This window comes from Chelon labrosus (assembly GCF_963514085.1).
Source record: "Chelon labrosus genome assembly, chromosome: 13".
Taxonomy (NCBI): domain Eukaryota; kingdom Metazoa; phylum Chordata; class Actinopteri; order Mugiliformes; family Mugilidae; genus Chelon; species Chelon labrosus.
The window spans coordinates 21292473-21310156 of record NC_140346.1 but is presented as its reverse complement, the minus strand read 5'-3'; the positions used below and the strand labels follow the sequence as shown (position 1 = coordinate 21310156).

The 17684-nt window shown below is 41.6% G+C and overlaps 1 protein-coding gene across 1 annotated transcript in view; it reads left to right on the top strand.

The window, feature by feature from the left end:
* rpa1 (replication protein A1) overlaps window positions 1-16887 on the top strand; it is a 30037-nt gene extending 13150 nt beyond the window's left edge. The window contains exons 13-17 of the mRNA XM_084559118.1: window positions 4240-4369; window positions 8378-8554; window positions 9207-9314; window positions 9616-9702; window positions 14914-16887. Of these exons, the coding sequence (XP_084415244.1) occupies window positions 4240-4369; window positions 8378-8554; window positions 9207-9314; window positions 9616-9702; window positions 14914-15018 (607 nt within the window). The 3' untranslated portion in view covers window positions 15019-16887. The remainder of the gene's footprint in view (window positions 1-4239; window positions 4370-8377; window positions 8555-9206; window positions 9315-9615; window positions 9703-14913) is intronic.
* Window positions 16888-17684: the final 797 nt, after the last annotated feature.

Sequence of the window (17684 nt, the reverse complement as noted above, 5' to 3'; positions counted from 1 at the left end):
GCTGATCTCTGGGTCTGCTCAGTGGCTTAAGGAGCTATCATTTAATTAGCACTAAGACACATTATGCATTATGTCAAGAGTGTCCAGTTGATTAGCTGACAGACGTTTAATAGAAATGTTTTCTTATTTGATAATTCTTCAAGCACTATTTCTAATTATTTTGTTATTGCAGTTCTCCATTTTGAGTGTTTGTTGTCTAGCCTGTCATGTATAATGGCTTATAAAATATCTTTACTCTTTAATCTGTTGATTGGTTTTCTAATTTTCTTTCTTGCTATTAACAAGCAATTATTGCTTAGATGAGAAAACAACCACCAGATTAATTGATCAATAAATGCTGGCTAGGCATGTGTTGTACACGCTACGTAAAGATACAGAGCGGGAACTTTCTGGCAGTGAGAGTAAATCTCAACTGTTTAAAGACTAATCCTTCCTCTTGATGAGTTCCTTTTATCTGGAACATAAAACTTTCTTGGACACTAACTAGATTATATTTTATTCTACATATGAAGCTCAGAGACAGTCATCCAGAGTTCATAGAACCGTAGTTACATTTGAAACTCTTAGTTACTCTCTAGCTGACACCATCACAACAGTTGCTCCCATTTTCAGCTCTGGCAGAGCAATCAGGTGTACAGGGAGATTTACCTGGAGCTGATTAGTAATGACTAGAGTTGCACGGTACCCCGCGGTGCCAAGTCATAACGGTTCCTACTATACTAGAAATTCTACACGACGGTACTACCGTGGATTGCTATACTACCGGTGCCAGTTTCCGCTACATAGCAGCCGCCTCTACTCTCCCCATGCTACTCCCTTGTAAACAAACCCACATGGCAACTACTGCACCCGAACTACACCGCTGCTGAATGATTGGCTGGTTGCCTGTTACTGGTGACGTCCGGGGAATATGATAGGCTGTTTCCGCACGCTGGGTCCGCCCGTCTGTTAGCTGATTGGCTGTTCGTCTGTTTCTGCCGGCAAGAACAAACTCCATGAAGACGGCTCCGCTTCGATAGAAATTCGCTTCAAAACAAACAACAAGCTAAAGTTCTGTCTCTCGCCCAGACGCGCGCACGGCTTACAGTCACAAACACGAGACAACACGCTCACCACGGCAGAAGCACCGAGCCCGAGCGTTGAGTCTGCCGCGGCGTCGTCGTCAGTGGCACCACTAATTTTGCTCAACGTTATAAGTAATAAGTATTTATAACTTGTACAAATACATTGCGGTTCATAAAAATAATAATAATAAAAAAAAGGCCGCAGTATCGCGATAAAACTGTGATACTTTGTCTGGTATAGTATCGTGGTTACTCATTTTGGTATCGTGACAACTCTAGTAATGACGCCTGGCAAAGATTTGAATATAACAGATGTTAATTGATGTGTAAAAGTCCTACGCTACAGGTTTAGTAGAAGTTTTTGATTTTCGTATTTTAGTTAAAACAGTTGCTCTTCTTTAGTTAGCAAAGATTTGCCTTATGCCTGCACTATTTAAATCTTTTTCTTTTCTTGACAAAGAAACTATAGAACATTAATAAACATGATATACTTTCTCTGTGGAGTTCTGTATAGGAAAACTCATTAAAATTCAACTATTGTGTTGCTCTACTGGGAGTCTACTGATGCATGCAGAAATGTTCATGAGGTGCAGAAGTAACATGTTAATGTTGGACCGCTGTATGCATTTACCTTGCAGTTTTCTACAGTTGCAGCCTGTGTCAATTATAAGAAGAAATAATTTTGTGAAAATGAGAGTAAAGAAAAACATACGGTCAACGATTGTTGCTTCTTTCAGTTCCATATTTGACAGCATGTCAGTCACTACAGATGAAGTGGCTAACACCTTGCCACACACAACATGGCGTAATCGTGTTTGTGGTGTGTTCGCCACTCTCGGCTCAGGCTTGAGATTCTTAGCCTTGAGCTCAGAACATTGCTTACTGAGACTTTTCCATCATCCCTTCATGCCTCTTCCACTGACATGTCTCTGCTCATGCACTGTCCTTTTCCGTCGACACGCTGACGTTTGCACACGCATGTGTCTGCCAGCTTCCAGTCGGCTATCTCGGGTTTTCCTCGCTGAAGTCTTTTCGGCTCTAAGCTGAGATGTGCCTTGCTTTCACTTGACTGGTGCACATTTTCCGCCAGATCTCATTTGTCCTGCTTTTGTCTCCTTCATCACAATACATCACTGTTTTGTGGCATTTCTGTTTCTTGTGCTCCTCAATTTCCTGCGCTCCCGACTCTATGATTAAAAATGGCAGCGGATTTTAAACTGAATGCTGTCACCGTGCTATCTTGTTGAGTGTTTTGGAGTGTTTGGGCATTTGTCAAATCAGATGTGCAGAGCAGCCATGTGGAGCCTTGCTATCTGCCAAAGTCATGGCAGGAAATGCTAGGGTTTTTTTTATTTTTTTTTTTTATGTCCGAATATCTTTGGTACCGTATGCAACTGGATGCAGGTACAATTAAAGCTGATCTCTGCAGGTACCTGGTCAGGAAGATTTCTGCCACCCACCAGAAAGAATTGCTCGCACCTGTCAGTAGAAGTGTGGAAACAGGCTGCACGTGTGTCGCACAGGCCACACTCTGAACTGTTAATGGGGATATTTTCAATTAGTCATGCCTCCAGGAGCAAGGCATGCTCCCCATATTTACAACCCGACCCTATTACACACCACTCTTCTGCCTTGTGGCCAGCAGATTAGTAAGCTCTATTGATCTCTGTGCCCATTTTAAACTGATATTTTTTTTTCTTTCCCACCCACAATTTACCTCCACCCATCTTTCTTCTCCTTCTCCCTTGTCTTCCCCCTTCTCCTTCCGATTGTCTTCCCTGAATTACCGGGAACATTGGGTGAAAATGGGATTCTGATATCACTGTACCAGCCCTGACCCCGGCCAGCTCATCTGTCCCTGTGCTGTTGATTCATTTCACAAGCCTCCCAGCCAGCCGCGCTCTCAGATGAGCCATCCCTGCTTTGACAAACACAAACGGATTCTCTGCTTGAAACACAGCTTCTTTTTTTTTTTAAGCTGACTGTTAAACGAACAGCCTGCAGTCTGCTGACAGCCGTGTGAACAGCAGCGTTTTGTGCCCCCTGCTTTGGTTTCGGAAGTGTAGAGAGGGCCGTTAAATAACAAAATTAGGACCAGTGGAAAATATTTCTTACAAAGTTAACAAGTATTTACTTACTTATGAGTTATTCAGCAGATTTTATTCACCAGTGTGTTTTCCCCATCGCTGCACAAGTGGAAAAACAGTTGTAGGGTCTAGACTGTGGTGGCAGGATGATCCCTCTAAACTCTTGGCTGTCCAGTTGACAGATTTCGACAAAGAAAAATAATCCGTGGGGTAAAAAAAAAAAATCTCTGGATGTATTGGATCAGTGTTTTATTCACAGTGAGACACATACTGCACTCTTTTAACATTATGAAGATGAAACGGCAAGTTGATTAATGGCCTAGGCAATTAACTGAAAATAAAATTTCATCTATTAAGATAATTATATGATGGATCATCATTTAAAGACCCTTTTAAAGCAAAAAGCCCCTCCCCTCTTTCTCATATGTGAATATTTGCTTCTCTCTTGATCGTCTTATCTTAACTAAATGCTTTGGCTTTAAAGCATTCAGGTGCAAACGGGAAAAGACGAGCAGCGATGTGACATTGAGATCGTGGCATGTTAATGAAATTCAGAGTGATGATAGGTGAACAAACCTTTGCCCATGCGAAGTGCGCAAGCATAAAGCCGGACTAATCTCAGCTGTCTCCAGCGACTGAAGTCACGACCACGATACGGTTGATTGACATATGACACAAATCCACTAGTTCCCTAAAGGTTAAGCCACAAGCGTCCTATCAACTTTATTGTGCTGATGAACCCCCCTGTAGAGAGCGATAATGGCAAGAAGAGCTAGCGCTGTCATATTTGAAGGGGGAACAAGAAGGTAGAAGAAGGTTACCTAGGCAACCACAACATGCAAAACCCATTGGTGGCCAGCTGTCGGCTACTAAGTGATGAGTGACAAGTACGTACCTGTTTTACAGGTGGACGGGGCTTTAGTCAAACAAAATAAGCAAAACTATTCAAACTGTACATTATTTTAATGGTTTCTGACACTTCATAGTCCAAAATTAATAAAGGACATAACCAACAAATGAATCTGTCATGGACTTTCTTTACCTAGGGTCAAATCAGCAGTGACTGGTATTCACTTTGTTTCTCATAGGTACGACAAGGAGGGCCATTCTATGGATGGACAGTCCCTGACGGAGTTGAAAGGTGCTGGCGGGGGAGGAAACACCAACTGGAAGTCTCTAGCTGACGTTAAGACCGAGCACCTGGGACACGGAGACAAGGTACACACACACACACATATACACACACACAGCTTTTTATGTTGACACGGTAAACATTAAAGATATGGTAACCCCAGATATATTGTTATTCAAGAATGCCTCTCTGAAGATATTCAAGGACAAGCTGAAAGACTGCCGTTGAATGCCAAACAACAAATATGAAAGTGCTCGCAGTCAATCTGCGTTTGTTGTTAAAAATACAGGGTACACATTTGCAGGTCTGTAGAGTCGGTGTAGTGTAACCTTGTCACTCCTAACTCTGCTTTGCAAAGGTTCTTTTAGCTGTGATGAGTTTTTACAATCGATGCCCGTACCACGGGGTTAAACTGGATCCCACTAAGGTTCCTGATCTCCTACTCCTCATTAACCTTTCTGCTTTGAGGGTGTCCCCTCGTAGTCTTGGTGAAAGTCACATTTATCTCTGGTATCGATTATGAAGATTACATAGGCTCGATTACTTGCCCTCTTTAATGAAATCCCCACCCTTGGATAAGTAAAGTAATATGTATTCTTTAATTTCCCCCCTTTTTCATTTGTTAAGGGACACGGTGCTCACCGAAGTGTATAAATAGTCCGGGGCAGGTAATGTGACCTGTGTCGAGATCTTAACTTGTGTAATTTAACATCATTTAACATGCACCGCACATTAGTAATAACCGTAGTATGATGAAAATATCCCATCGAGACAAGGACAATTAATAGAGGCAAGGAACTGTGATGGGCACCAAGAGACACGGGAAGAACAATTTTGCGCTAAAGACAAAAGGCGCTGGAGGAGGAGGAGGGAGGTAGTTTGCGTATCTGGAAGCTCAAAACTACTTGAGAGCTCATTGTTCTTTGAAAAACAAAGAGACGAAGGAGAAGGATTAAACCGGAGAACATCATCTGTAAGCCTGAATTAAGTGGGAAAATATGTTGTGTTGAATGAGTAATTCATTTTTTATTTTATTTTTTTTTAATTTAGTGTCATTTGCCTGAGGCTATGAGTGACCCCCATCCTACCTCTGGCCCACTGATAATTCTCTCCTACAGCCAGTCACAGAGAACATGGGGCTTATTTTTCCTCTTTTCCATCATTTTCCCCCCCTCAAACTCCACACCACAAATCCTGACTTGAGCCTGGTTAAAACCAGATGGTTTTGTCCCCAGGCTATGAAAGGTCTTGCAGCTCCTGAGCCTGACATGAGACCTGTTGACAAAAAGAGCTGCCCTGAGATATCCCCAACACAGGGGGCATGGAGGGGGGGGTCAACCTTCTCAGGACCCCACCAAACACAGTCTCTTGCAATTAATTGTCGCTGTCACAAAGTCTTTGTGTCACAATCTCAAGTTTGCACACTCCTCCTGTGCCCTCTCTGACAGTAAGTGGTCGCCCTCCTCTTGTTGGCCTGACACCGCATTAGTTGGAGCCGGTGACAGAGGCGAGAAACAAGTTCTTCTGTCCTCTTCCCACTAGTCAGTCACTCGCTAATTAAAGAGGTAACTACTTGATTAATTGGACCTCTTGAAAAGGAAGCAAAGGTTGATGTCTGGGTTGTATTTTGTTAAATCAAACCGGTCATTAAAGAGCTTAGCCAACAGTTCTGTGTTGAAACGAGGCGGTTTTTCGCTTATTTTCGTTGCGGTTATTTACCACACTCTGAAGGGCTTTTTATTTATCCAAAGTGACATGGACTGTCAGTTGTCCTATTCTGGAAGTTAATTGAGGTCTAATGCATTCCACTTTTAAATGCATTCAGAGGAGAGAAAAAGTAGTTTATTTGCATCGTGCTTAAGAGATGTGGTCTTTACTTTTTGTTTGTGCAAATAGCAGTCGACATTTTCATAATTTTCTGACATCTCACTTCAGATGTAAGGGCTCTAAGGTGGAAGGCCTGTTCCTCTGCTCCCTGGTCCTGGTCCTGAACATCAACCTTTATCCTTTATTAAAGCATGCAGGAGCCCAGTCGACCCTCTGCTGACAGCCTACACTGAGGTTATGCAAAAACGTTTCTCATAAGTTAGGGCTGTTACATACTCGGCGGGAAGTTTGTTCTCGCTTCTCGTTAGGGAGTTCTCGCAGCTTGTTCTTGACACATCAACCAGGCAGAACTTTTTTTTCTCATGTGGTGTCTGGTTTCTATTCTGTGAATGGTCAGTCATTGAAAGTAGGTGTGGTTAATGCGGTAAAGTGCAAATGCTAGCTACCGCTCTGTAATCTCCCAGATGCTAATATTCGCAGTGTGACCGTTAGTCTCTCTTGGGTAGAGACCAGCATACTGTGTGTGGGTGCATGCTGAATGAACGGCGTGATCCGACGGACATGGTCGTCAAAACAACTGGCCGACATCCGAAAATAATAATAATAATAATAATAATAATAATAAAAACTGCCTCTCGTCCGTCTCCCACCAATCTGGCAATGCAATTGTCGGTTGTGTCGAATGTCGAACATGAAAAAGGAGAGCACAATGAAAATAAACTACTTTCTCTCTCCTCTAAATGCATTAATACGTTTTTGGATACACCATGTCCTGGATGACTGAGAACCTTCACAGATACACTGAGGCTAGAAAGAGGAGGTGGGGGCTTTCTCCAAACCAGTCAGCTGTTAAATGTGCAAAGAACATCAGTTGTGTAAATAAAGTCCTGTCCTTCGTGAGGAAACCCTTTCAGATTAGTGATGTGACTCATCTGCAAGTGTTGAGACATTTCATCTCTTCATTACAAAACACCCACAGCTTTTATTTGTGTTCATCTATTTTGATCTAATGTGCATTCATGTCACTTGCTCGGCTGTTTACCGTGTCAACTAGGATGTCTCCTGGAGGTTCGTTACATGCAGCAAGTTTCCCATGTTTGCCTTTCACCTGCAAATGCAGCAGCTCCCTGACCAGTTTTCATCTGTGTCAGCCTTTCGGCTTCTGGTCGGTCATTCAACTCGCATATCTGCTACGTGGATGTTGCTCTCTGACTCTTCACATACATCACCACGTCCTCTCGAAAATGTCATCTTAATGTTAATTTCATGCTGTTTTGTTTTCACCTTTCAGCAGTCACCATATTTATCATAAACTACCAAAAGGTCAATAGAGCGAGAAGACTGCATCTGGTTAGGGTACTCCAGGACTCGATGGCGTAACTTAAAGGGGAATTACCGTTTTTTACAACCTGGACCTTACTTCTGGCATAAATTGAAAAATTGTTTACTCATACCCATATAACTGGTGTCATTTGGAGTCGTTCAGACGATATTTAGATCCGCGTATATCCATATAGTGGGAGTGACTGGGGCACCGAAACGCAGCCTCTAAATAACGCATTATCTGCGGCAAAACTCCGGACTCAACGGGGAAAAGCACTAGCGTATCATACCAAAATATTGGTGAAATGAACGTGTTTAGCAGCAGATATTGCGTTATTTAGAGACTGCGTTTCGGTGCCCCAGTCACTCCCACTAAATGGATATACGCGGATCTAAATATTGTCCTAACGACTTCAAATGACACCAAAGTTATATGGGTGAGTGAACGACCGTGTTTTATGCCAGAAATAAGGTCCAGGTTGTAAAAAAAAAAATTCCCCTTTAAGCACGTAACCAACACTGGTGCGAGCCATTTATACTTGTGTGCTCATCAGTCTGGCTCAAAGCACCACCCAAACGGTAGTTGGCGCTGTATCTTTTTTGCCAGTCGGGTTAATTTTTGTTTCTACTTCCTGCTTCACTTTCAACAATGGCGACTGAAACTTTCACCAAACTTGCGCCAAAGACAAGTCATACAAATATTTGTATCTCCGAGCCTCCTCAGTTAACCGTTCCTCTATGTGTTCCATCGTTATTGATCCAAAACAGCCAGTTCAGTAATTGCAGAGATGGAGAAACAGTCCGAAATACGCTACTACCAAGCGGACCAGTGACAGCTCTTGTGGTCTGGGCCATCACCATAGCCACGCTGTCAAACTGACATTGAGAAGGAACATTATTTGGCACTTAACTTTTGTGTGTGTATTTTTTTTCTTCTTTTTCAGGCTGACTACTACACCTGCATAGGTACCGTAGTGTATCTGCGCAAGGAAAATTGTCTTTACCAGGCCTGCCCTAGCCAAGACTGCAACAAGAAAGTGGTAGACCAGCAGAATGGCATGTTCCGCTGCGAGAAGTGTGACAAAGAGTTCCCCAACTTCAAGTATCGCCTCATCCTCTCTGTAAGTGACTCAGCAACTGTTTCCCTAAATCCTCTCTTAAAAAATACCTGTGCCACACATGCACTCGCACACGAGCATGTGCACCAAAGCTCATATTTAAAATTCCTGTTGTTCCTGCTCATCGCTGTGCTCTCCTGTTCTCATTACTCTGCATATTTGTTCTCATGACTTAACGCTCTTATTCATCATTCTGTTTCCTGAAACCCAAGCCACTTCTCTCCCCGTGTTTTCAACATTGCCTCACTCTGCTCTTTCCAGTTGAATTTAGAGATGTTTAAATCCAATTTTGCTGTTTCTGTGCTACATTTATAATAAAGACTAATTTTAGTCTGTTTACTTGGTTAGAGCCGTGTCTGGTTAATCGCCGCGGCTTTCCATACTGTGCAGTTGTTTTCCAGAAAATGCAGAACCATTTGCAAATAAGCATTTTTTTTGTGTGTTTGTTTTTTAATAACAAAAACTCAGCCAGCAACGGAGCAATTGAAGCCAAGCATCTGAAATAAGCAGCTTTTGTTTCCAGTTCACATATTGCTGTTCTTCACAAGCTGCAGCATGAGCCGTGAATGTGCTGCCACACTTTGTATGTGTACACAGTATATTTCACTTCACTATGCGTTTACCTTTTCTTTTTGTTTTCGGTATTATCCATCAGGCCAACATTGCGGATTACGGGGACAACCAGTGGGTGACTTGCTTCCAGGAGAGTGCAGAGGCCATCCTGGGCCAGAATGCAGCTTACCTGGGGCAGCTCAAGGACTCGGTGAGACTTTTTCCTGAATATAATACTGGCCTCAGGAAATGACCAGAGCAGGAGCTAAACCTCCTGCTTTTTGCTTTTTTCTTTTTAAATACTGGCAAGCATCCACACATACACGTGTGCAGTTAAATGCAAATGTGCCACAACACCTACTGTGCTTTTTTCTCCCAGGCATAATTATTTAGAAAATCACAGCAGTTGATGTTGAGTGCTCAATTATTAGACACTGGCTTTATTTTGCACTTGAGACTGAAAGGTATGTTTTGATTAAAAGAACATTTGTGCCTCTTGTATTTAAATACAGAACGAAGCGGCCTTCGATGAAATTTTCCAGCAAGCGAACTTCAACACCTTTGTCTTCCGCAACAGAGTGAAGCTGGAAACGTATAACGTAAGTAGAACAGGAATGGTAATAAGTCTGATAAAATGCCTGTGGATTTATTGTTATGCTTACTGGATGGGTTATGTAAAGAAAATGAGGCTGCCTCAAATCCCCTGAACTACCCTCATTTCTTTGTAAGCTGAAAACACATTTCAGGAAACATAACCACGTCTTTATGCTGTGGCTGCCTTTTTTTTATTTTTTTTTTTCCTCCTTTGATAGTTTCCCCCACATATAAACAAAACTACCTGGCTTTCATTTTGACTGACAGCGTGTTTGTCCTAGAACGCTGCTCATTTTTGTTGGCGCTGTGAAGGATGCACACACAGAGATTAGTCGCGGTCACCATTTCCTGTAGGCCACACAGATAGACGTTTGTTTTGAGGGAAGCACATAAAAGAATTGATTGGGCTGGGACTCTGAGCAGGAAGTCTGGAGCCAAGCCAGAGGCTGCATCCGCCTTCCACACACAGAAGAGGCCACTGTGTCTGTCACATTCGGCTCAGCATCCTAACTGCCAATGGCACCGCTACAAGCATGTATTGGCTCCTGTCTCCAAACCCCATATTCCTTCAACAGAGACACCTGCAACCCCTCTTTCAGTTTATTTTCTCTCTTTTCAACACTACAAACCAGCCATTGTTCCACACTCTTAACACGTTGTCATGTGTACAGTGTAGGCGTCACTTTAGACAAAGCAGGTCCTTAACAGTTGATGACACTCATCTGTTTTGTATTACTGTGAACAAGACATCTCTAATGAGTTTCATCAGCACACTTGAGGGAATTATACTTTTCATTTTAACCGAATTAAGTTAGTCACATGGGGATCTTGATGTAATTATCACCTGTAATGCTATAACAACATGGGCACATTTAAAGGTCACTGCAAACACAGATACAGAACCATGTAGAGTCTTGTGATATAAATGTAATCAGTCAGGACGTTGTGTAAGTAGTACATTAAAGGGGAACTCCGGCGCAAAATGAACCTGGGGTTAATAACACATGTGTACCGAGTTCGACCGTTCTCTGGTATTTGTTTTCATGTATTTGTTTTGTTAGTCAAATGTGACCAGTTTTCTTGCAAACCGCTATTTGTAAACCGAAGCATTGAGAACTTTGCAAGTATACAGGCAGTTTATTAAAAAAGGAACACAGTACCGTTCGCGTCTGGCTCGCATATCCAGGCGGGCGCCATCTTGGGGAAACTGAACTGTCTGTTGCCGGAAGAAAGCACTGAGAGCACTGAACGAAGAGAGTTCAGTTTCCCCAAGATGGCGCCCGCCTGGATAAGCGAGCCGGACGCGAACGGTACTGTATTCCTTTTTTAATAAACTGCCTGTATACTTGCAAAGTTCTCAATGCTTCGGTTTACATGTAGAGACCCTAGTTATGCTACCGTGTAAGTGTGGTGATATTGTGAGCCTTGTTAGTGGTATAGAAATAGCGATTTCTTTTTATGTGTCGGTGTGCCCCGAAGGCTAGCGTTATACGCTAAATAGCGGTTTGCAAGAAAACTGGTCACATTTGACTAACAAAACAAATACATGAAAACAAATACCAGAGAACGGTCGAACTCGGTACACATGTGTTATTAACCCCAGGTTCATTTTGCGCCGGAGTTCCCCTTTAACGTCATTTCTTAAAGGGGAATTACCTTTTTTACCACCTGAAACTTATTACTGGCATAAAATGCGATCGTTTACTCACCCATATAACTTCTGTGTAATTTGCAGTTCTTGGGGAGATAATTAGATCTGCGTATATCCATATAGTGGGAGTGACTGGGGCACCGAAACGCAGCCTCTAAATAACGTTTTATCTGCCGCGAAACTCATTCATTTCATCAATAGTTTGTTATGATGCGCTAGTGCTATTCCCCGTTGAATCCAGAGTTAGCTGTTATCATCATCCGGGGTCTGTAGATGGACCTACAGACTTCGGATGATGTCTTCTGACCTGGATGATGTCATCTCTGAGTGGTGCGCCCCCCCGTGACGGTCGGCTTGTTTACCTGTAATTTGCTACTGCTAGTTTTTTGCGACATGGCTGAATAGTTTTCCGATTCTGAGGTTGTGGACAAACCATAGCAGTAGCATTATTTAGAGGCTGCGTTTCGGTGCCCCAGTCACTCCCACTATATGGATATACGCAGATCTAAATATCTCCCGACTGACTACAAATTACGCAAAAGTTATATGGGTGAGTAATCGATTGCATTTTATGCCAGAAATAAGGTTGTAAAAAAAAAAACAGTAGTTCCCCTTTAAGCCTAATCTCAAAAACTAATGATGCGCCAACCAGAGACAATTGAATGTTTATAAATGTTTATGAAATTCAGCATTCAGAGTTGTGAATGAATGAGGTTAACTGTTCTGTATTTTGAGGAAACAACCAATTGGAGCAACTCCCCAAACGTTCACCACAAGGAAACATGGTCCACTGCCTCCTTTTCAATGTTTAATTGCAATCCCAATTTAGAAAAATCTAAAAAAAAACAAACAAACAATGCCTTTGGTTCACATTTCAGAAATCATCGACATTCCCTATGCGATCTTTTACGCTGCATCTGAGCTAAAGTTCATTGTGACGGTGAAAGATCTAATAGCATATTACACGGTGTAGCATTCAGGATTACAATGGCTTTTTGTGGGAGCTGTCACACAGAAAGTCACAGGATGCGGCCTCGTTAATCCTTTAATACCAAAAATATAGGAACAAATTCACTAGGTCACATGAACACAGATGGATAAGAAGAGCTTATTTGACGATGTATGCTTTCAGTCTAAAAAAAAAAAACCTGTAGTAGGCCTATTTGTGAATTGAAAGAAAAGTGAGGGCTAGCTCTGTGAACTGTCAGCTACAGACATTTAAGTCAGTGCTTTATGTGTGGACCTTGAATACGGCTCATTAACCTACTGCCACTGTACTGCATAAAGCACATTGATGGTTTTATTAGAGAATGATTTATTTGACATTAGGATTTATCATATTAATATTAAATAACTGTGGTGCTGTTCAAAATAAACCGAAAAACCAAATCAACACTCAGCTGGAAATGTTTGTTACTCTCCCAATAAAGATCACACTCATATTTCAGGTTTGTCCCGCTGTAATTAATCTTATTTGGGCATCGGAATTAAATATGTAAGCTATTAAATAAATGAGAGGGCTAAAGCTGGGGAGACATTTAGAGCCAAAACCATGTCACACACTTAACGCTGTGCTATTAATCAAAACACTATGATTAATTACAGTCTGTTTATTTGAACCAATATATTGTGCACCAGGTTAACGCAGAAGTGATTCATACCTTTTAAAGAATCAAACAAACTCAAAATAATAACCTCGTCTGTAGAAACACTCCCAGATCTCAGTGGATGTCCGACTTGGTTACTGTAAAACCGTGTTATTGTCAAAGCACGCTCTCTTTAACTCGTACTGGTCAGTGTTTAATTCTGACCGTCTCTTAAATCTTTCACTCGCCTGGATTTAGAACGTTTTTCTTGGGGCTGTAATATTCTAAATGCTGCGCTGTTATCAACGCTTCATTGTCCCAGCAGGCTCAGTCTAGACATCATAACTGATTTAAGTGTCTCAAAAGGATGATGCTGATGAAAAGGATGAGATTGAAAATACAAGGCTGGTCATTGTATCGCATCGACCACGGCGGCCTCAGTCTTAAACTGCCATGGATGGATTGGAAAGCAAACGATTGCTTCACTAATGTCTTATTCTGGACTGAACGTATAGGGGAGGTGTTCCAGGTTCTTGTTTGTCCTGAGCTCCTTCAGCCTGTTATTTCTCTACAAATCATTTACACTTGTCTAGTTTTCCAGGGCTGGCTAGGAACTTACTGGTGTGTCCATGTGTGCTAGGATCAAATATACAGGCTACGTGTCTGTCAGGCGTTTAAAGTGAGGATTTTACAGGTTTAATAAAGTCATTTGTTGCCGGCGAGTCTTCTCATAGAATATCGTTATCTATGCAATACTTCATTTCCTCGGCTGTTGTCGCTTCAGGAGTTCTTTGGCGAGTTTAAAGCTGTTAGAAAAAGGTCTCGTCCTCATGTACACATGCAGAACAGGTTGTCCAAGTCTAAATCAACACTCAACCGTGTGATATTTACAGATTCATCTTGTATGCACTCACCCACTCACCAGTTTGCAGACGCAGACAACATAAGTGTCAGTGTATATGATGCCGCAGAATGTCTCCTTCATAATTCATCGGCTTTTGTTTGCAGCAACACAGAGCTGCTTAATTTTTAATCAGTGCATTTTTTTCTTTCACTTAACCTTTCTTTTATCCAACCAAATTAGCTTTCAGAAATCTGTCCAAAAAAAAAGTTAATATAACAACTTAAATGCTGTGAAATTTGATTTAAAATAGACAATATATTATTTCTATAATGCACGTATTTAATTTCAAGGCTTTTTAGCAGAGTGCTGTTCACACGCGTAGGACTGAATGACTGAACAAAATCAGTCGAGTGTTCCCGAGCTCTTGAAGTAGCAGATACGCTGATTATGCTCCAATCAAAAGAAAAAATAAAATAAATCCATTGAGTTTTGTACGTCTTGTGCTTAAATGTGACTTAACATCAGTGTATAGGAGTGTCAGATCAGACCCATGTATGCCTCAGCTTAACATATCGAAGTTACTGTTGAATTACAAAGTTTAAGCTGCTTTCCATCCTTAACATTTTCATATAGCGTGGGCGTATTTCTCATTTAAAAAAAAGACACTTGATGGCGTTTTCTCGAGGAAAGTGGGCGCCAGTCCAAATGAAGATAGTTTACATTTCACCCACTTCAGCGGCGGAGAATTAATGGAGATAAACTGAGTGTGAGATCTGTTTAAATGCAGAGATGAATGGGGCTGGCAGAAATGACCTTCCTCTGTCTAGACAGCTGTGGAGGTGGCTATTGTACGGTTATAAAACTCGCATTTGAATGCCAACACAATTCAGATACGGAGTCTGACCAGCTCATACGGGAGGATGAAAGACAGGATATTTCATGATTTTTTTTTTCTTTTAGCACTTTATATTTCTGTACAATTTGCATCTTGTACGGCGTCTTAGGATAAGCGAAATAAGTGAAATGGCTGATTGCATAAAGGTAGATACAAATAATGTGTGTTACGGTTAAACAGCCTTTTTACCGTGAATGGAGTGAATGTGTCATATGAATAGATTTTCTTTTTGTTTGACAGGATGAATCCAGGATTAAGGCGACAGTGATGGACGTGAAGCCTGTGGACCATAAGGACTACAGCAAGAGGCTGATCATGAACATAAGGAAACTAGCTGCCCAGTAGGAGCCAGTGACCTTTCCTACGACCTTTACCTTCTTTTCTGTACAGCCAACAAACAGCTCTAAATGTGTTTTTTTTGTGTTTGTTTTGTTTTGTTTAAAAAGCATTTGTATTTTAGTCTCTCGACGATTTACTTTCTCGTCAGCGTGTACTGATTGAGCGCCAGCGCTGTCACTCGTCGCCTTTTCTTTGTGAAATTATGTCTAGTGGCCTGATGGTGATGATTTGATTTTTCTTGTTATTCGGGGAAGCAGAGCAGAGAGGGGCGCCACAAAAGAAATCATCGCTGTGTCTGTCTTAAGTCGGCCGGTTGTTCGTGCATACACTTCACTGTGGTCATGTGGGGATGGTGGCTGCTTTTAAGCAGAAGACCTGCACAGTCGCTAGCACTCTTTTCACCCTCTGCCGCGCACTCAAAATGACTGGGCCGGACCTGCACATCCCTGATAAGACCGTCTACTCACCCACTCCTTTTTTTTTTTTTGTCCGCCGTCTCTTCCTTACTTGCAAACATAAGTAGATACACACATGCACAGCGTAGGCCTTATCATAAATGTAATGCATTCTATTTAAGTTTCTGGTGTTTTCAATATAAGTGTTCTGTGTAGTTCTGTTTCTCTTGTGATAATTAACGGAATAAATATGTTTGCATTCAGTTCATTTTGTGTTTTAAAGTTGATCCTTGGCTGTGAGTCAATTTAATTACCGAGGAAACCTGTTTAGCTTACGGCACCTACCTATCCTAACCTGCGTACTACGTTCTGGGTTGATTTATTCAGCTGTTGGTACACGATGCCCTCTCTGTCCCCTATGGTTTTGCTCGTATGTGCAACAGATTCCCCGCAAACCAGACTTTCGCGTTGTCTTAAAGCAGAACATCAGTCAAACTGCACCTTTCCATTTTTACTGGTGATAAAATCTCGTTTCTGCTGAGCTCCACATCTGTTGCCGATAGTGTGCCAAGATGGATTAGACCTGTCTTTAATGTTAAGGACAGGTAACTCGTAGTAGTAGCTGTGTTTTTGTTTTTTGTCAGCCGAGATACTGACTCGAGTTTGACTGCGATAGCCTCCCTACATCTTGTTACACAATTTTAGATATTAATGCGCTTCTCTGAAACTTCCTCCAGCTATACATGTTTTATAACAACACAGATGGTGTCAAGGGTTGCCAGTAATCTTTCAGTCCATTCTTGCCTCAAACTCCCAAGTCCATCATCAGTAACAACAACGTATAGGACCTGATAGGACATGCTGGCTCTTAAGACGGCTGAAATGAAGCCTTTTATTTTATTATACATGATGGCACACTTCACATAGCTCACCAGTAGGTGGTGGGGGAAAGTTTTGTTGTTCTGCAGGGTAAATATAGCAGCTTCCCATCAGACTCAGAACCAGTATGTTTTCGATCTCTTTCCCTTGTTTATATCTGACATCCAATAAGCTTTTGTACAAAAAAAGGAACATTTCTGATTAAACCGTTCTAGGTAAGTTAAAGAAACAAGATAGTAATGCGTTTCTAATTGATTTTGCACTTGTTAAAATGAGATTGGCTGACTAATTGAACGGAATTGTGTTGTTTCTAAAGGAGAGTGCCGTTCTATTAGCAGCGGAATGAGCGTGGCTAAATGAAACTGTCACACAACGTGGTCGAAATTAAAAATGTGATTTTAATTTGCGAGGTGGCGCTCTGCGGCGCGAGTTCATGGATTTGTTTCCACCCCATCACCGTTCAGTATTTAGAAAACGGAAAAAAAGGTGGACCAGATGTCCAATTAAGTCCACGGCTGACCTTTGGGCCATGCACAATTACGCCGTAAAATTTTTTAAATGTCTTAAATTTACACCGATCAGCCAGAACATTATGACCGCTGACAGAAGTAGATATCACTGACCATCTTTTGACGATACAATGTTCTGCAGGGAAAATCCTGGTGTCAGATTGAAAATTCAAAACTTTAGAATAAACCAAACCAGGATAAGAATGAACTTGACATTTGACTAACACATTTTTAAATTGGTTTTTCCTTTCAGCACATTCTATCAATCGGGCCCTTTTATTTGGACATCTTTCTGTTTCCTATCAACATTATAAGGGTTTTAGGACCCACAGGTCTGAAATGGGTCTGGATCAAATTTATAAATCTTGATTATATCATGCACCGTCCGTGATGGGATGGAAACAAATCCATGATCCCGTGCAGGACAGCTCAGCCTCACAAATTAAAAATGCTGTTTTCAAAATTGGCCCCATTGTGTGACAATTTCATTTAGCCGTGCACATCCACTGCTAATAAAAACGGCACAGCAGTTCTTTAGTAATAAATGTAATTCAGTCCAGTTAGTTAATGACCTCTCACAATTTGACGACCCTGGAAATGGCTAATCTCATAACTATTAAATAGAATTTATTATTGGCATATTGAATCCTTACAAAGCAATTTTTTTTTAAATCATAGATGTTTGTAGTATTACCGTAGCCCATTTCTTAAGTTGAAATTGTGGCTTTTGTGTGATCTTTTCAGTTACCATTTCTGGATCACCGCCAGTTTGCTATTGCTCCTGGGAGCCCCAGATCTACAATGGCCCCCTAAAGGCCAGCCTCGCCACATGTTGATGAATGTTTTCATTTTATTAATTGCAGAGTTTTATTCCAGCATACGAAACCAA